This window comes from Peromyscus leucopus, chromosome 5 (genome assembly GCF_004664715.2).
Source record: "Peromyscus leucopus breed LL Stock chromosome 5, UCI_PerLeu_2.1, whole genome shotgun sequence".
In the NCBI taxonomy this organism is placed as follows: domain Eukaryota; kingdom Metazoa; phylum Chordata; class Mammalia; order Rodentia; family Cricetidae; genus Peromyscus; species Peromyscus leucopus.
In genome coordinates this window covers 124432766-124453187 of record NC_051067.1, presented here as the reverse complement: position 1 = coordinate 124453187, position 20422 = coordinate 124432766, and the positions used below count along the sequence as shown (strand labels likewise).

Sequence of the window (20422 nt, the reverse complement as noted above, 5' to 3'; positions counted from 1 at the left end):
CACATACATGTCCACATACCTTATATCCACACATGTGCATATGCCTCACATATACACATGCATACACCTTATACCCTGTGATTATATATCACACAAGTGCATATGCCATATATACATTTACATGTGCATAGGACTCACACACGTTTATACCTCACACTTTCACACATGCATATACCTCATGTACACATAACTAATAATAAAGACAACACTGAAGTGCTTCCTTGTGGTTATTTAATAAATAGAAATGGTATTTGCTGATTGAGACCTATGTGAAGTTATAGTAACTGCTCATTTAATAGGACAGTACGTTGTCTGAATGTAAGTAGATGTCTGTCTTGCCGTCTAGGGAAACATGGATGTGTTAGGACTTTGAGTATAATTAATATGCTTAGGGAAGTTTGTTCTAGAAGCTTCCTCTGGAAGGCAGGAGACAGTGGCGAAGGGTGTCCCTGAGATCTGGGTGAACGGCGCTGATGCTGCTTGTCATGCTGGGGCCGGCTGTGCTGTCTCATGGCTCACCTAATCTGTTTGCTTTCTTTTAACAGGCTGTGGTGGTGCCCCAGGGTGGTGGGCAGCTGTGGATCTTTGGTGGGGAGTTTGCATCTCCTGATGGCGAGCAGTTCTACCATTACAAGGATCTCTGGGTCCTGCACTTGGCCACCAAGACCTGGGAACAGATTCGGTAAGATTGTGGATGGGAACCTGAGCTCTGGCCTCAGCTTGTGTGCCTGATTGGATTTGAGTTATGAGTGGGGCAAGGAGGGTGCAGGGTGCTTTCCTGTGTGGTGGGGGCCAGGGCTTTGGTGGAGGCATTGTTTGGGGTGGTGCGCAGCGAGCAGTGTGTCGGCCTGAGTCACCCCTCTCCATGCAGCTTTTCCAGTGTGGGTTCAGGCCTGCTGCAGGTCAAGCTGATCCTGATGGAGATCTGTCATGATAAGACCAGGAGATGGCCCTGTGCCAGACAGATGGAGAAATGGCAGAGCTGGTCAGACGAGGGAGGAACCTTCACGGTTCTCAGGAAGCCAGACATGCAGTACTGGTGCTTGGTTCTCTCTGCTGGGAGCCTAGCTGTGTCTCTGTCTTACTGTATCGGAATGAGAATTGCTGCAGAGAGGAGCCTGGCAGAAGGGCCAGTTACCAGCAGACTTACTGATTTCATCTTCTTTGGGTGCTGCCAAGCACTGTTGCCAGGGATGTGCATACCACAGTATAATGGTACTGTCCTCTCTGCTAATAAAGCAGTACACCAATATTAGGCAGGGAGCAAAGTCTCCTGGTCCCAGGACTCCCACTGGAAGGGGTGTGGCTGTCACTAGAGAGAATGTTGAGGGCCCTTTAATTCCTGATCCTCTTGCCTCCACCTCCTGAGTGCTGGCATTATAGTCACACCCATCACCCATGACTTAGTTGCCATTCTTAAGCCCTCAGTTTCAATTGCAGACTCATGGCAGGTAGAAAGGTGATTATTTTATGTGTTTTACTGCTTTTTTGTCTTTTTGTCCAAATCCCTGTTGGAGGAGCCTTTGCCAACAGTTTCAGGCTCAGCATGGCCTCTGGTGTTATCAGGGGAGAGTGTGCTGATACAAACCCAGCAGATGTGCTTTGAGATATTTGCCTCGTAGCCAGGTGTAATGGATATTTCACAAGTCATTCTTGGTCCCTTTAGGAAGCCCAAAGTCCTAAGTGAAATGTGCATTGTTGCTATGGGAATAGCCAAGTCCAGGACCCCATAGCCTTTGACCCATGGAAGAATGGTAAAGCTCTACCCCCATGCCTCTGAGGTGAGGCTCAGAGAAGGATAGTAATTCCTTCCTCTGATCTATGTGTGGATGTTAATAATGTGTGGAGAAAATGTCCACCAAAGCTTTCTTCCCCCAGATAGTCACAAGATTGTTGCTACTGAGATTAGCTAAAACAATCTCCTTGATCCAGCTGTATACCACAAAACCCGCCTCCTTGCTTATCTGTATGTAATAACCCTACCTGCTTGTTCAGCTGTATGCAATAGCCCCATCTCCCTGTTCAGCTCTGCATAATAAGCACTCTGAGCTTCCAGAGTGCTGTGGTTTCCCCTTCAGAGACCCCCAGCCCACCCAGTCCCAGCCTTTTTGTGTGTGTCTATGTCTGTCTTTTCTTCATTCCTTGCCTCCCCAGTCAGATCCATCCAGGAGTAGTTGAGCTAGTTCAGGTGTGGAGGTCAGGAGTGAGCACTGTACAGCCGTACTCTGCTGTGTGCATGCCTAGTAGTTGCTTTTTTTTTTTTTTTTTGTTTGTTTGTTTTTTTTTTTTTTTGTTTTTCAAGACAGAGTTTCTCTGTGTAGCTTTGCGCCTTTCCTGGAACTCACTTGGTAGCCCAGGCTGACCTTGAACTCACAGAGATCCGCCTGCCTCTGCCTCCCGAGTGCTGGGATTAAAGGCGTGCGCCACCACCGCCCGGCTAGTAGTTGCTTTTTATCTCAAATCAGCGTCACTGTGTCAGGGGTCTGTGATGTTCACACTCCTTGTGTTGATTTGAGCCTGACCTGTGTTTAAGGCCCCTGATGAAATGCAAAAGAACAGTATGAGAACCTTGATGGACGTGGCCATGCCTCCACTCAGGTGCCAGGTCCCAGCTCCTGAGAGGCCTGATTCCTGATACCCTTTTGGTTTGGGGTGTTACAGGGCTTTTCTTCCCCATCCCCTCTTTTTTTTTTTCCAGAAGTATGTCACTGACGCTCTGGCTAGACTGGAACTCTCTTTGTAGACCAGACTGGCCTTAAACTCACTGCCTCTGCCTCTGCTTCACAAGTACCGGGGTTAAAAATCATGGGTCACCATGCCTGGCTTTTGGGCTTTTCCATTTTCCTGGCTGCCCGCTGACCTCATGACTGCGACAGACACCACAGCTGTGGCAGTATTAGTGAATGAGCAGTTCTCTTGTGGAAGCCAGCCTCAGTGCAGGGTCCATGTTTCTGATTCTGGCCTTGGTGGTGCTTGGAATGAGCCTTCCAGAACCGTAGAGGTTTGTCCAACAGGAGTGGATGTCACCCAGTCTAGGTGGCGGTTGGCCAGGGGAGACTTGCCTTGGTGTTGGATCTGAAGTATGTTAGGAAGCAGCCAGCAGTTCAGGGAGGGCAAAGTTTCGTGCTTCCCACCAGACACCGGTCAGTTCAGATGGAATCTTCCATTTGGATATGAGATGGATCTGAGATTAGCTTCTGATCTGGGTGGGCGGTGTGTTTAATATGTTGGGTTTGGGTGTGTGTGTGTGTGTGTGTGTGTGTGTGTGTTGTATTTGTGTGTGTTTTGTATTTGTGTATATGTGTGTTGTATTTGTGTTGTATGTGTGTGTTGTATTTGTGTTGTATGTGTGTGTTGTATTTGTGTTGTATGTGTGTGTTGTATTTGTGTGTGTGTTGTGTTTGTGTGTTGTATTTGTGTGTGTGTTGTGTTTGTGTGTATGTGTGTTGTATTTGTGTGTTGTGTTTGTGTGTATGTGTGTGTGTCTCTCTTGTATTGTGTGTGTGTCTGACTGTCTAGATAAATGGAGAGAGATTGAGGAAGATGTTGTCATTGATCCATGTGCGCACAAAGGCTCAAGAGTGCACATGTGTAACACCACACACGCACAGTGTATGCTTGTTTCTTACACGTTCAGTTGTGCGGGCAATACTGCTGTCTCAGTCTAAAGGATTTCTAGCCCCTAAAAAGAAACCACTCTTCCTCAGCCCCCCAGTCCCCACTTGGTCTTTGAGCTGCCTTTTCTGGCTGTAAATGGAATCCTGAAATGCTGTGGCCTTCAGTGTCAGCTGTGTTACTCAGCGTGAGATTTCCCAGTTCAGCATGTTGGAGTGTGCCAGTGTTTTGTTCCATAGACCACTGATCCATTCATCTGTGGAGGGCACTCGGGTTATTTCTACATTGTCATACGCATTAATGCCTTCAGTAGATAAGAAAAACTGGTTAGAAGTGTAAAAGTGTGTGTGGTCTGTGTGTGCTATTTGTCTCCTGACTGAGGAGGGAGTCCATATTCAGTCTGTACCCAGCCCACTTGTTGTCTACAGAGGAAGTGTGCTTAGGCCTGTGTGGAGGAGGAGCTGGCTAAAACTGTGCCCTTCAGTGATGATGGCAAGTCCCAGAGTCCTGGTGTTGCATGACTTTTCCTGAGAAGTTTCTTTCTTTTCACCCTAGATAGTGGGCAACAACAGGCTGGATATTCTAAGTCTAGCTTGGCTAACTGGCGCACTTACTGGTGTTACTTCAGGAGTATTGCACCAGTTATACCTCCAAGGAGTTGTTCTTTGTTACAGCTTGGCTCTGAAGACCCTGTTCCCGGAATGGAAGAAGCCCTTTGGCCCTTTGCACTGTGGCCAGGTGTGCTGGGTGTCTGAAGACCTACCTCTTGGCTCTGTAGCATTGTAAGGTTTTCTGAAGAGTGGTGCTTGAGAACCTGATCCAAAGAGAAGTCAGGTGTGAACCCATTCTGTGCCAGTGAGTACTGGGAAGGAGCAAGGGCCATGTGGTAAAGTGTAACTGATTTGTAGGAAAGCTAAGAGGATGATCTCCTGTGTTAGAGGCTGGCTTCTGACCTGACTGTGGTTTCCTTGGGGCTGACAGCTAAGAATGGTAAGGTGTCTGTCTGCGTGGGTGTCTGAAGGCTTGAAAGAGGACATGCTGCACATACCTCCATTTAGGCCATACTGAGACCACACCATGGGAGTAGGGACTGTTTCTGTTCTGTGATGGGCCTTGTGACCTTGAACTCAGAATTCCTGTAGAATTCAGTCCTTTGCTAAGCTTGGCATGGCCTTGGACAGTGGGTACTATATAGTGTGCTAAGTATAAACATGAACATAACTCAGAACACTAGTGTTGAGTGCTTGGCTGTTCACTCTAAGCCTGCACTGATGTCTGATGCTTGGACATTCTCTATGTATATCTCATAGTGGCCGGTGGTGGAGTTGGTGATGCTGGCTGGCAGCATGCCCTATGGGAATGCCATTCTGCGCAGAGCCCAGAAGAGCTAAGAGCCTGCGCCCACACCATTGCGTGTGTGTCTTTGTGCTATACATAGGCTTCTGGATGAGTGGGGCAGGCTAATTTTTTTTTAAAAAACTCCATATTTAGGATTGACAGCAATTGAAAAGCCTATTGGAGATTCGAATATAAATGGGCTTTTTGGGAGGGTGGCTTGATTTTTCTAGAGGGGAACATGGAACCTTTTTATAGCCCCTTCCCTCTATTTTTAGTTACAGAACAGTGGTACTTCACTGCTGCTGCCACAAGTGAGTTGTGTCCTTAGCATCTGACTCAGCCAGAGGATGACCTGGTGGGGTGCCTGTTCAGGAAGCTGTTGGGAGCCTGGCCTAAGCCTCCAAGGTTCTGGGTCATAGATGGCCAGCTTTCCAGTGTCCTTGACTTCTGTCACTGGTGACACTGGGAATGCCCAGTCTCCCTGGTGTCCGTGCCGTAGTAACTAGGTGTGTGAGTGTGCTGCTTCAGTTGGGCCGGGAGCACCTTCTGAACTCCTGAGTGGGAGCTGACCTCTGGCCAGAGCACTCGGTTCCTTTCTTGTCTTATGCCTGTGCAGAACATGGCTGTGCTGTCTGCTCACCCTGGATTGTGGCCTTTTCCCATGTGCACAGTCAAGGCCCCCTCTGCAGTATGGTCCAGATAGTCCTCTTGGCTTCGGAAAGCCTGCATGTTGTGTGATGGTGTGCCTAGACTGGCTCTTTTGATCCTGGATACTGATGTTTGCTGTTTTTAATCATGAATTTTGACCCTAGAACATGCTTACTTGATTACAAGTAATACAAAGCTAGAAGAAGGCAAATAAATTGGTTGACAAATTGTGTACCCCCCAATCTAAAAAGATTTTCTGTGTAGGATTATAAAGAAGGGTGAAGGAAACGACGCCAAAGCTGCTCTTCCTGAGAGTAGAAGTCATTGGTTATGAGACCACCCAAAGGGTGCCTGAAGGTTGGGTGGCTAGAATATGGATGGTGTCTAGGAGAAGGTATTGATCACCATTTGAGAATCGTTCTTTTTTTTTCCCGAGACAGGGTTTCTCTGTGTAGTTTTTTTGGTGCCTTTCCTGGATCTCACTTTGTAGCCCAGGCTGGCCTCAAAGTCATAGAGATCCGCCTGGCTCTGCTTCCCAAGTGCTGGCATTAAAGGCGTGCACCACCACCGCCCGGCAAGAGTCATTCTTGATTGAGCTAGGGAAGACCCCAGCAGGCACTCTTGTGGTATGCTTCAAATGCTGCATCTAAATGCTCGTGAAGGGTGGCTTCGGGGCAGGAGCCTTTCATTGTTGAGGTTCTGTGTGGATGCATTTGTTAGAAATCTTGCTGTTTATGGGATTTTTTGTTTTGTTTTGTTTTGTTTTGTTTTTCGAGACAGGGTTTCTCTGCGTAGCTTTGCGCCTTTCCTGGAGCTCACTTGGTAGCCCAGGCTGGCCTCAAACTCACAGAGATCCACCTGGCTCTGCCTCCCGGGATTTTGTTTTTTTTTAAGTTTTATTTCATTTGTTGTGTGTGTGTTGGGGGGGAGTTGGAGGGGGGGAGGTGGATTCCAGTACCCATGGAAGCCAGAAGAGGGTGTTGGATCCTCAGGTAATGGAGTTAGAGATAGTTGTGAGCCACCCAGTGTGGGTGCTAGAAACTGAACTCTGATCTTCTAGAAGAGCAACAAGTGCTTTTAACTTCTGAGCCATCTCTCCACTGAGCCAGCCCCCACTCTGGGATTTTTACATAAAACCGCCCGTATGTAACCACTCATGGCAATTTGACTTTTCCTGCATTCCACTTGGGAGCAGTGGGAAGGCCTGGGGAGAATACTGCACTGAGGGTTGAGGCCCTGACTCCTAAGTAGGAGGGTCTTACAGAGCAGGCAGGCTGCAGTGAATCTTGCTGGCCGTGCCCTCCTTTGGCAGCCAGCCAGCAGCTTTTCTGCAGTGACAGGTGCCCCTTCCTACCTCTCTCCTTCCTTCCCCACGCTCCTCTCTGACTTCCCTCTTTCTACTTACCAGAGTGATGTGTGTTCACTGGGGAAAGACAGACGATAATAAAACTGCTCAGAATCCTGGATTAGAATCTTATGTAATGTGTTTTGTAACCTGCCGGTGTCTTCCATTCTTACGAACATTTTTCTGTGACATGAAATATCATAATCTGATTCTTTAAAAACGAACAACTTTGATAGAATAAAGTGGAATTTCCAATTAAGCTTGCAATTGGGGAAGTTTATATTTTTGCTCCTATTATTTGTCTGGTGTGTATGTGGGAGGTAATATGTGTGTGGAGGCCAGAGGTCAATATTTGGTGTCTTGTTTTACCCTCTTGACTATACTTTTTGAGACAGTCTCTCACTGAACCTGGAGCTCACCAGTTGTCGATGTGCCTGGTTAGCCAGCCCCAGGATCTACCTGTCTCCATCCCAGCATTTGGATAACAAGTGCACACCACTAGACTGAACTTTTTGGCTTTTGTTTTTTAGTTAAAAAAAAAAAAAAAAAACAAGCCGGGCAGTAGTGGCACACACCTTTAATCCCAGCACTTAGGAGGCAGAGGCAGGCGGATATCTGTGAGTTCGAGGCCAGCCTGGTCTATAGAGTGAGATCCAGGACAGGCTCCAAAGCTACACAGAGAAACCCTGTCTCAAAAAATCAAAACAAAACATTTAAAAAAACAAAACAAAAAAACGCTGATTTCTGGGGATCACCTTTGGCTCCTTGTGCCTGTGTGACAGTCACTTCATAGACTGAGACCTCTCTCTAGCTCCCTTTGCCTATATTATTAAGGTTTCAATTTTCTTTTTTCTTTGCTTCTTTTTTTTTTTTTTTTGGTGAGGGGTGTAACTGAAAGTTCCTGTGCCCACCCGGCTCTTGCATCCTCGCTGTCCCGCAGCCACTCAGATCCAAATGAACACACAGAGGCTTATATTAATTATGAACTGTATGGCCTATTGGCTCAGACTTCTCACTAGCTAGATCTTACATCTTAACCCATTTCCATAAATCTGTACTTTGCCACCTGGCTTGTGGCTTACCAGTATCTTTACATCTTGCTTCGCATCCCCTCTGTTCTGCCTTTCTCCTTCCTCCTCTCTAGTTAGAATGTCCCGCCTAACCCTATTCTACCTCGCCATTGGCCAAACAGCTTTATTTATCAACCAATCAGAGCAACATATTTTCACAGCACACAAAAAGACATTTCCCCATCAGAGGGGGTTTGAGATGGGGTCTCTATGTAGCCATTGCTGTCCTGGGACTCACTATGTAGACCAGGCTGACCTTAATTCATGAGATACACCTGCCTCTGTCTCCCAAACACTTGGGATTAAAGATGTGCACCACCATACCTGACCTATTATGGGCTGGTTCTTTTGTAAGATTTATGTGCATGAATTTTTTTTTTGGTAGGGGTGGGGGTTTCGAGACAGGGTTTCTTCGTGTAGATTTGGTGCCTGCCCTGCCTCTTGTTCTGTAGACCAGGCTGGCCTCAAACTCACAGAGATCCATCTGCTGCAGCCCCCTCCCCCACCATTAAAGGCTTGCACCACCACTGCCTGGCCTATGTGTGAATGTTTTGACTGTATGTGTGTAAACACTTGCAGTGTCCATGGAGGCCAGAAGAGGGTGTCTGTATCTGGAGTTAGAGAAGGTTGGTTGTAAGCCACTGTGTAGATGATAGTGATTTAACCAGGATCCCCTGGAAGAGCAGCCAGTGTCTTAACCAGTGCTCTGACCCCCTACTTTTAAAAATACTATTGTTGTTATTATTGTTATTATTTATTGACTATTTCACTATGTATTCCAGGTGGGTCTCCAACTCACAGAGATCTGCCTGATTCTGTCTCCCCAGTGCTGGGATTAAAGGTGTGGGCTACCATACCTGGCTTTCATATATATATATTTTTTGTTGTTTTGTTTTATTTTTGTTTTTTGAGACAGGGTTTCTCTGTGTAGCCTTGGCTGTCCTGGAACTTGCTTTGTAGACTAGGCTGGCCTTGAATTCATAGAGATCTACCTGCCTTTGCCTCCCAAGTGCTGGGATTAAAGGTGTGTGTCACCACTGCCTGGCACACCTGGCTTTTCCATACATATGTGGAAATACACACACACACACACACACATACACACACACACACACACACACTTTAATATTTATCTTTATTTCATGTGCATTGGTGTTTTTGTCTGTATGTATGTCTGCATGAAGGTGTTGGATCCCTGGAACTGGAGTTACAAACAGTTGTGAACTGCCATGTGGGTGCTGGGAATTGATGCTGGATCCTCTGGAAGAGCAGCCAGTGCTCCTTGAAGAGGCCTAACTTAACATTAGTGCAGCCATGACAGGCTGTAGACTAACAATACTGGGACTAGGCCTCACCCTTACAATAACCAGGAAAAGCCACAAACTGTACCCTGCAGGGGACCAATTAGAATTGAGACAAACAAGTACTAAATGCTCTATCTAGAACATAAACGATAGCTTACATCACTTGTATATCAGTTGCCAATTTCCTTGCAGCAACGCCCGTGTCAGTCACTGACAAAAGTGTTACCTCACTCCTACTCAATCGAGTTCAAACCCCCATCTGAATCTAGAATCCCCCTACCCCCATCTTTCACTCCTTAAAAACCCTGCTTCAGCAGAGCTCAGGGCTCTCCCTGACCCAACTGCTGTGTTGGAACGGAAGGAGAGCCCAAGCTCACGCTTGCAATAGAGGCTCTTTGCTTTTGAATATGAATTCAGACTCCTGGTGGTCTCTGGGGGGCTCATGATGTGGGCATAACATTCCTAACAACTGAGCCATATCCCTAGCCCCCTCCCTATATATTTTTAATAGTGTATTTTTAGTTTTTTATTTGACAGAATCTAACCTATTATATTTTACCTAAAAAACATTTATTCAAGTCAGAGATTCTGCTATTCTAGAAGTCTTTTCTGTCTGGGAATTGAACCCAAGGTTTCACACATGCTTGGGAGGTATTCTACCACTGATCTACCTCTTATCCCTCCAGAAGTCCTATAGCGTCGGGCAGGACTGTCAGGCTGATTCTGGTCATTTGAAGAGATAATGAAGATAACTTACTAAGTGTGTTGAAAAATGGAAATCAAGAGCTGAAGAGATAGCTCAGTAGTCAAGATTGCTGCTGTTCTTCTAGAGCACCAGGGTTTAATTCCCAGCACTCACATGGCAGCTTACACTCGCTCTAACTCTAGTCCCAGGGGATCTGATGTCCTCTTCTGGACTCTTGAGTGCACCAGGCACCCACATAGTACACAGACGTACATGTGAACTAGATACCCACACACAAAAAGTGCAAATAAATACTAAAAAAGAAGAAATCAATGTGTAAACCTTAAAAATACGACATAAATATCTAACTTAATAGTGTTTTTTTTCCTCCTCTTCATTTTAGATCAACAGGTGGTCCTTCAGGTCGTAGTGGACATCGGATGGTGGCTTGGAAGCGACAGTTAATTCTTTTTGGTGGCTTCCATGAAAGCACAAGGTTGGTACACACAGCAGATTGGGGCACAGGGAGAGGGAATGGGCCAAACATTCTGATCTCTGTAGAAACACTGTTCACTCACTAACTTCATGGCTACATAGCCTGACAGCTACAGTGTGTGACAGCCCCATGAAATAGTGAGGAAATCACGGGCTTGTAGTGGATGTCTGTTCTACCTATGATCTTGAGGTACAGCCCCTCGAGATGTAGCAGCCCCTCGAGATGTAGATATAACCTTGAAGTACCCGCCCCTGGGCCGTGGCCTCAGGGCTACCCTTAAGACCTGAGACCATGTATTCAGCTTATTCTCTCCCACATGGTCTTGGATGGTGAGGACTGACTCCCGTGGCAGAACAGCATGGGATGGTACCTGAGCCTTCCAGGGCCCTGTGACGATTCTCCTATTCTGTTTTAGTGTGTTTTCTTTCCTAATAAATTCCTTTTACCTATTGAGCAGACTCCCATGGATTTCTCGCATTATGGGCTTATTCTTACATTAAGTTAGCATCTACAGTGTGTGTGGTTGTGTGTGAAACCAGCATAGTCCTTCCCTCTTACAGACCTGTAGATTGCTGATCACCATTTCATAGTGGTTTTTTGGGGGTGGGGGTGGGGGTGGGGCAGTCATTTTAAAATTAGAGCCTTTTTCAAAACTTAGTCATTTTATTTAAGACTCTTTAGGGAGCAGGGGAGCTGGCTCACTGGTTAGGAGCACTTGCTGCTCCTCTAGAGACCTGAGTTCAGCTTCCAGCACTCATCTCATGTCTGGTAGCTCACAACTAACTGCCTGTAACTTCACCTCCAGGATGTCTAATGCCCTCACCAGCCCCTGCGCGCCCACACAGACATGGACACATAAATGAAAATCAACCTTTTTTTAAGTACAAACCTATTTAGGAAGCACTTAGGCATGCAGACAAAATGACAGTCCTCCAATGAATGCAGTCACCATCTGTATTAAATTAGCCTGACTTTTAAATATCACATTCTGAGCTTTCCTTGAGAGGGTTATTATTTATCTTCAGTTCAGAGTAGACTTTTTTTTTTTTAAGCTGAAAGTGGTGTTTGAAACCAGAGAAAACTGGGTTATAGTAAGTCTTCTGGAACCCTGGGGGCTCCCATCCTTCATGTGCTCTTTGAGAGGGCTTTCTGGCTTGGAGAGGCAGCTGGCAGTCCCCATGGCTTCTTAGCCTTTCTCCAGCCTAGTGCCAGCTTTGCCCCTGCAGCTTCCGCCCTCCGCCTTGTGCATACGAGGACTGAGCCTGCCTGTGCCTGCTCTCCCGCCGCCGCAGCCTTCAGGGCTCACAGTGGCTGGAGAGCCCAGGCTTGGGTCATTCAGCTACACTGTGGGAAGCAGTGGTTGTCCCAACCTCCACATGCCTCTTCTTTGTGGACAGTGTCCGTTCTGTGACATTCACCCCATAATAGCAAGCCTCTCTGTTTTGTTTCCAAGACTCAGACTGTGTACTGAGTGCGTCGGTGTCTTAATCCCTGGCTCTGAGCAGAGTGAGCATTAAGTGGAGCCTCTTAGTCCTGCTTGGGTGGTGGGTGTGAATGCTCTGTTCCTGTCCTTTGCTGCGTGGGGTGCTCTGCCCCTGCCCATCCCTGCCTCAGTTCTTACCAAATGGTCAGTCTCCAGCCTTGTGATCAGGTAGACTCATTGTCTGGCTTATGGTCACACAGAGTAGCCAGATGAAGATTGCAGTTATCACTGGGGTAGGAAACGGACAATGTTCATAGTAAACTACCCTGTGATTGTGGCTGGAGTTGTTTCTGATTGTTTTGTAAATGCAGGATCTGCAGCTTTTTATTTGGATTTAGACTTAAAGCAGATGACCAGGTGAATCACACGTTTGCCTTCAGTATAATTGGTGCACTCTAATGACCCTGCCTTCCCCTGTCATCTCTGTGGTGACCTGTGTCCTTTTCTCCCACCAGGGACTACATCTACTACAGTGACATGTACACCTTCAGCCTGGATACCTTCCTGTGGAGCAAGCTGTCCCCTTCAGGCCCTGGGCCCACACCCAGGTCAGGCTGCCTGATGGCTGTCACCCCCCAGGGCAGCATTGCCATCTATGGGGGCTACTCAAAGCAGGTAAGGGCCCCTATGCTTAGAATTAAGAGGGCCTTCCAGTGAGATGTGAATAGTCTTGCCCTGAGCTGTAAGCTGCAGTGGCATGGCTCTGATCCTCTTTAAGCATACAGAGATGGTCCGTCGTCCCCCCCCCCGCCCCCCGCCCCCGGCCCCCCCCCCCCCCCCGAGACAGGGTTTCTCTGTGTAGTTTTGGTACCTGTCCTGGATCTCACTCTGTAGCCCAGGCTGGCCTCAAAGTCACAGAGATCTGCCTGGCTCTGCCTCCTGAGTGCTGTGATTAAAGGAATGCACCACCACCGCCTGGCCAGAGATGTGTGTGTGTGTTCATGTGGGTGTATGTAGTTGTGTGTGTGGTGTATATGTGTTTGTGGGGGGGGGGTATGTGTGTAGGCCAGAGGTTAATATTAGGCATCTTTCTCAGTTTCTCTCCACCTGTTTGTTTTAAGACATGCCTCACAATGAACATGGAGCTGGCCAATTGGTTGTGCCTCTCCTACCTCCCGAGACTGGACTACCGATGCTGGCTGCCAAGCCCAGCTTTTATGTGTGTGCTGGGGATGCAAGCCTAGGTCATGTGCCAACCTCCCAGGAGCACTGCCAGGTGAATAGTCTGTATTACACTGTAGTCATAACGACTGCATAGTGTCCTTCTCCCTGCGTCTGCAGACAGTGTTGTAGCAGTCTTCCCAAGGCGATGCTCAGGAGTCTCTTGCTGGCTTATCTGCAGGTGCTGGCCACCCACTTGCCCCGCTCCTCATTGGTACTGTGCCATTCCTGACATTGCTATAAATCAGAGATTAAAAAAAAAAACAAAAAACAAAAAAACCCAAAACCAAAAACCCTATCATTACTTTCTTTAAAAATCGTTTGTATTTCAAAAATTTTCAAGTGCATAGTTAACCTGATTTTTGTTTTGTTTTGTTTTGTTTTGTTTTTCGAGACAGGGTTTCTCTGCGTAGCTTTGCGCCTTTCCTGGAGCTCACTTGGTAGCCCAGGCCGGCCTCGAACTCACAGAGATCCGCCTGGCTCTGCCTCCCGAGTGCTGGGATTAAAGGCGTGCGCCACCACCGCCCGGCTAACCTGAATTTTTTAGTTAACACCTACATGCCCCAGAGATTCTGCCATTCTTGGTCTAGCACACTTCGTGTGTGTGATTGTGGGGAGTCAGGTAGAGGTCAGTGTTGACTGTTACATAGTTTACCCGGAGTGCAGTGAATACACCCATTTATGTAGCGTGTAATGTGGCCATTCTGTCAGGCCCCCACGGAGTCCTTTCTGCCCTACTAGCTCTCGTATTCTATATCTTTCAGTTCATTGCTTTCTTTTTCTTTTTCTTTTTTTTTTTAAAGAATATCTTTATTATTGTTTTGACAGTTTCATACATGTTTACAGTGCATCTAGATTAAACCCAGCTCTTCCAAATCCCCATCCCATTCTCCCAGACATCTCCCAGCATGCCCCTTCCCACCTTAATGCACTCTGTTTTTGTGTTTTGTAACCTACTGAGTCCAGTTAGCACAGCCTGCCAGAATGGTGATAAACCTTGTTGGCTTGATCTTGCACAGGTCCTGTGCACGGGACCTTTGCTGCTCTGAGTTTCCTGAGTACAATGGCTGTGTCATATCCTAAAGACAGCCCCTCACAGCACTCCTGCCCATCCCCCAGCTCTTACATTCTTTCTGTCCCCTCTTCAGTGCTGTTCCCTGAGCCCTAGGAGGTGGCGGTTGATCTCAGTGTCCCATTTAGGGCAGAGCACTCAGCAGCCACTTATTCTCAGCACTTTGACCAGTTATGAGTCTCTGTGTTTACTGCTGCCCACTGCAGAGAGACGCTTCTCTGACCAAGGTAGAGGGCAGCACTGATCTGTGGGTAGAAACATAAATATTTAGAAGACAGATTCCCAGTGTGTCCGCTTAGCAGAACAACAGTAGTAGGGACTATGACCTCCCAAGCCATGGGCCTTTGACCAGTTTACAGTACGAGGCATGAATTGCTCCTGTGGAGCAAGCCTCAGTTCCAGTCAGTGGTTACTTGCCCCCATAACCTTAATGCCACTATTTTACCAATGGACACATCTTGTCTGGAAGGTCAGTATTACAGTATTCAGGGTTCACCTCTTGGTAATACCGTTGACCCTAGTGACCTGCAGTGCATCTTCAGACACTATGGAAGCTAGCCAGCCAGAGAGGAAGTTTTCAGATCAGTTCTATCCTGATTGCCTTCCAAGCAAAGCTTGTAGTGGTGTCAGCAGAAGATTTTCCCCATCTAGGTCTGGTGGGCAACCAAGAGCAATGGCAATCACTTGTGTTGTTTTAGCTGTTTCTGGGGCCTGCTTGACCAGTAACTCTATTAAGGTATCAAATACCTGGCTCAGGATACCTGTGTTCAAATTCCTTTCATTTATTTATTTGTTTTGTTTTTGTTTATTCGAAACTCTTTGTAACAAAATTCTCTGTTCAAAACTCGGTATTTAAAAACTCTGTGTAACAGCCCAGGCTGTCCTGGAACTCACTCTGTAGACCAGGATGGGCTCACACTCAACAGAGATCCACCTGCCTCTGCCTCCTGAGTGCTGGGATTAAAGGTGTGCACTTCCACGTCCAGCCAAACTCTTTTATTTATTTTTTTAAATTACATTTTAAAATGTAGTTAAAAAGTAGTAGGTCTCTATAATGGTTTTCACGCACCCCGAGTTTTGGGTAAACCGCATTCACTTCCTTCTCTCTCTGTTCCTGCAGGCATGTTTAAACCTTTTAACCCCTAGTGTTTGCCCGCCTCTCCTTTCATGCCCTGGCTTCCTTGGGTCTGCTCTGAGTGCTTCAGGTGGAATATTTTACTGGACCTCTGCAGTCCCCAGTACCTGTAGACAGTGTTCTCGTTACTTTATTTTCAGCAGAGTTGAGTGCACTCGTGGTGCACATCAAGTCTCATTTAAATGAGCAAGCCCAGCAGTCCTGTGGTACACATAGTGGCCCTATTTCTGAGAGTGTAATAAGATGCTACCGGCTGAAGACTTAAAAGAAAAGAGACCTTTTTTTTCAGCCCTCCCAGACTATGAGGGCACACTTGACTATGAAATGAGCTTGAAGGCTGAAAATCTCGGCTTGGACATGGATGGCCCATGGCAGATGGTGTCCCAGTGGTAGAGCGTATGTGAGAGAGGAAGCATAGGGAGCCAGAGGCCAGAGGGTCAGACTTGCTATTTTCATTACAGTTTGACACAAAAACACCAGCACTTGGTCTCTAAGGACAATACCCTGTGTGCCCGCCTACCTCCTACCTGCCATTCCTGTCACATCCTTCTGGACAGTGCAGATGGAAAGGGGAACTAGTGGTTCCCTAGGGCAGAGCTTAGCCAGCCTGCAGGACATGTAGGACCTGAGTGGTACCCTAGGGAGAGAAGCAACAGCAGAGACAATGAGGACCGTGGGGCCTGACTGGTCGCTCTGTTCAGTGTCGCTTCTGCACATCTGGGTAGGATGAGCGACGGCAGCTGCTAGGGCAGGCAGGGCTTCTGTGCTGCCTTTCCGTTTTCCTGTAGATGGAAAGGTGGCATGATCTAGTGTATTGAAACTGAGAATTTCAGCACAAACAATACGGGAAGACATTTACGTGGACTGGTATCTTTCTCAGGGTGATGGTCTTGGCAAACAGCTGTCTGGGCCCTGGGGTGCTGAGTAGGAGATGTATGTGCTGTGGGCTCAGGGCTGGCAGCTGGTCAGCATCACTGTTTGAAGCTTAAAGCTAGGGGCCGGGGATGTGTGGGTTTGAAGGCTCCCACTTGTAAGTGGTGTTGGCATGCTTCTTGCCACACCGTGCCACTGCAGCTGTGCCGCCTGAAAGGTGGCGCTGGAGTGAGGTATGGCTGGACTTTGCTGTGTGTGGGTCCATCACATTGTATAGACCTGTGGATGGATGGGAGCTCTGTGGTAGAGCATACTGCAGCGTTCCAGCCAGCGTGACTGGCCATTGGTGGTGGCTTTAAAATTGGTCAGCCATATCTGGGCTCTCTTAAGTGCTGCTGCAGCCTGGCTGGTTCTCAAGACTTCTTTGTTTTGCAGAGAGTCAAGAAAGATGTGGACAAAGGCACCCAGCACTCAGACATGTTCCTGCTGAAGCCTGAGGAAGGAGGAGAAGGTACTGCTGTGCCTTGAGGACTGGGGCTTGGCTGTGTGGCCTTGGGGTGGGTTGCATTTAGCCTCTGGGCAGAAACAAAGCTTATGTGTCCCTCTTATCAAAATGGGAACTGCATTGAGATCCTTGTTGCCTGTCTAGAGCCTTATTTGACATGAGTGAGTCCTTAGTGTGCCCTGGAACCCAGCAGGAGCCCAGATCACTCAGCTGTTGCGTCCCCCTTGAAAGCCATGTGTTAATATTTGTGTTATTCTCAGGTGTGGTCTTCATGCTGAGAGAGAAAATTGGGGAGGGCACTTTTGGGCAGGCTCCCTATGCATGCATTCTCAGGACCCCAAGGTGCGGAAGCCATGTATGGGTAGATGTGGTGTGAGAGATGGAAAGGAAGGAGCTGCTGTTTTCCTGTCCTTTCTTGACATTAAAAAAAAAAAAAAAAGATTTATTTATTTATTTATTATGTATACAGTGTTCTGCCTGCGTGTATGCCTACACACCTAGAAGAGGGCACCAGATCTCATTACAGATGGTTGTGAGCCACCATGTGGGTGCTGGGAATTGAACTCAGGACCTCTGGAAGAGCAGTTAGTGCTCTTAACCTCTGAGCCATCTCTCCAGCCCCCCTTTCTTGACATTTTAAAGAATGTGTTCTTACTCAGAAGCACACAATCATTGTTAGGATGTGGAATTCTGTAGGGCTTGTCCTGGTTTACTGAGTACTGTGGCCTGGGCTTTGGGGCGCATAGTTTGGGGCTCAGGCTTGGCTGTGGTGCCAGGGCTGCTGCCGAGCTGACAGTGTGTTCGGCGCCCTTGTGAGCTTCTGCTGTGAGGTGAGGAGAGCCATGCACAGACTCTCCCTCTTTTCTGCTCTAGCATTCTTCAAGGGAAGCCTCGGAACTGATCTGCCCATGAGCACTTCGCAGTGGTAGGGGCCGGTGAGATCATTTGCCATTGCTGGCAGGAACCTAGGGCTGGGGACCTGTGACGCTTGAACCAGGCCCCATGAAAAGGGGGTCCTGGGCCGTGAGCAGCACTCTCTCTGGTTGCACAGTGGAAGATGGTGGGCTTCACTTACTCCATGCTACATGCTGGTGTGTTTTCATCTCTAGTACCTCCCCACAGCATTTGCCGCTGTGAGTAGTTGACTGGTGACCACAAGTGGGCAGGCCCAGAGTCCTACCTGCACTGTGGGCCTTGTCAGCCACTACCCAGTGCACAGTCACCAGTACTTTTTAGTGTCTAGTGAATGGACAATCTCCGCTCTTTCTTCCAGAAGCAATGGGAAGACCTTTTCCATATGTCATACCAGGCCACATAGCCAGCACTGTCAGATGAAGGTGGCATTTGTTGGGACAGCTTAGAGCAGCTGTCTCCAGAGGAGAGGTGGTTCAGGACTGGGTGGGCTGGCTTGGACTCCAGTGAGGTACATTTCAGGCTGTGGGCCTTGACTAGCAAGAGGGCACCTCCATATCTACCTCTCTGCCTCTCATCAGTTGGTGCCATGGTCCCTTAGAAGGCGGAGTCTGGGGCATAGTCTGTCACGCAACTGAGCTTTGAGAAGGATGGACCTTGAGCATTGTTGACTGGCATCCCCTCTTCCTGCATAGGGAACAAAGGGAGACTCCATGCCTAACAGGATTTCAAACTCTTGCCATTATCCTCATCCCAGGTGCCCAGGGCTCTCTTTGTGTTCTTGGTTGGCGCTCAGTGTCCCCTCTTACCCCTTTCTCTGTTCTCTTCGACAGGCAAATGGACTTGGACCCGGATTAACCCTTCAGGGGTCAAGCCTACTCCAAGGTCTGGCTTTTCTGTGGCCATGGCTCCCAACCATCAGATACTTGTCTTTGGGGGCGTGTGCGATGAGGAAGAGGAGGAGAGCCTGGAGGGCTCATTCTTTAGTGACCTGTATGTCTATGATGCTGCCAGGAGTCGCTGGTTCTCAGCACAGCTGAAGGTAGCCTAGGCTCTTGGGAGTCTTCCACATTACCTGTCTGTCTCCTGCCCACTCTCGGACCTTGTTGCTTCCTTTTAAGGTCCATGTGCTCTTGTGTGTGGGTCCTGGGGGGACTAGGCTTGTGGCCTCCTTGGTTTGGGGGCCCCTGCTCTTTCTTGGTGTCACTTACCACTCTTTGACAGAGCTGAGGCGTTGAGAGCATGTCAAGTTCTCGGTGCCAGTTCGTGTCTGTCACTTGAGCTCAGCCCTCATTTCTGTCATCCTTGTCAGTGTGGCTGCTGCCCAGGACCTGCCTGGAGCAGACAGACTAGCAGGTACAAGTCCCTGGAGGGCCCCAGGCAGCCCTGGCATCTGCACATGCAACTGCTCTGGGTGCCCACAGAACGAGAGGAGCTAGTACCTGCTGTGGGCTCAGCCTCGTGGAAGGTCTCTGTTAGAAAGCATCCTTGAACATGTCGGCCCCTGCCATGAGAAGCTACACCAGGCAGAGCACTCAGCGTCTCTGACATGGCCAAGAGCATTGAATCCAGTGTGTAGGTTAGCTTTATATTTTCCGATTACTTGGCCCTCAGGCCCCATGATGTTCTTCAGGATGTGTGAGACTCCCACTGCAGCTTCAGGATGCAGTGGGTCTCTTGTCTAGAACAAGGAGCTGACCCAGGTTGGCTGGCATATTTAAATATTGAATATAGCTCAGTAAGTGCCATCTTGTGAGCATGGCATTCTGCTAGATGACAGAGGCTGCTAGAGAGCCACTCAGCTATACTCCGCAGAGTGGCCAGGGAGACAGAGTACATGTCCTCCTTCAGGAGAACTCAGTGGGAGGGTACCTTTGAAGTGATGGTGATTGCGGGCCCTACATGGTCTGGAAGATCAGTGGGGAGTGCTGACCCCCTTGTCATCCATCCTGTTGTTGGCTGGGAGAAGACTGCATCTCTTTTGTAAGTGACAGTCGTGAATGGATACACTGTCTGCATGTTAGCCAGGCCTGGTCTTCCTGGGTACTTCCCAGTGTGGGACTCAGGAATGACTGTCCCTCACTACAGTGATGGCTAGAGTCCGTTCCTAGCCTGCCGTCCTTGCTACCTGGGGTGCCTGTGCTCACTCCTGCACTGCTCAGCCCCTCTTCCCAGGAGTGGCCTGTTAGATGGCCTGTTGACTGGCATGTTGACTGGCATGTTGACTGGCATGTGGAGGAAGGGCTGTCACTGCTCTGCTGTGCAGCTTGAGTTGTGTTCACAGGGCCCCAAGTCGGAGAAGAAGAAGCGGCGGCGGGGCAAAGGAGAGGAACGTGAAGGTGCCCCTGAACAGGGGAGTGGGGGGACTGGTGCCCCAGAGCCGCTGGAGGTGATCAAAGAGGTGGTGGCTGAAGATGGGACAGTGATCACTATCAAACAAGTGCTTGCTCCCTCGGGGCCGGGGGTGCCACCCCCACCGAATGCTGAAGACAGTGCTCTGGAGGCCAGCAACACTGGGCAGGAGCCATGTCCACGTTCAAATGCCATGCTGGCCGTCAAGCATGGACTGCTCTATGTCTACGGCGGCATGTTTGAAGCTGGTGACCGCCAGGTGACCCTTAGTGACCTCTACTGCCTTGACCTTCACAAGATGGAAGGATGGAAAACCTTGGTAGAGACGGATCCAAGTAAGCGGGTTGGGTGAGGCCCCCATGGAGTGCTGATCTTCTGAAAGCCTCTGCCCTGCTTTTAGGGAACCCTGCTTTTGACTCACCCAAGTT

The 20422-nt window shown here is 48.5% G+C and overlaps 1 protein-coding gene across 4 annotated transcripts in view; it reads left to right on the top strand.

Moving 5' to 3' along the window:
* Klhdc4 (kelch domain containing 4) overlaps positions 1-20422 on the top strand; it is a 32263-nt gene that overhangs the window by 10322 nt on the left and 1519 nt on the right. For all 4 annotated transcript variants that reach the window (XM_028880819.2, XM_028880820.2, XM_028880821.2 and 1 more), the window contains 6 exons: positions 546-682; positions 10409-10501; positions 12440-12599; positions 16661-16736; positions 18476-18684; positions 19927-20329. In XM_028880819.2, coding sequence (XP_028736652.1) covers positions 546-682; positions 10409-10501; positions 12440-12599; positions 16661-16736; positions 18476-18684; positions 19927-20329 — 1078 coding nt within the window. The remainder of the gene's footprint in view (positions 1-545; positions 683-10408; positions 10502-12439; positions 12600-16660; positions 16737-18475; positions 18685-19926; positions 20330-20422) is intronic.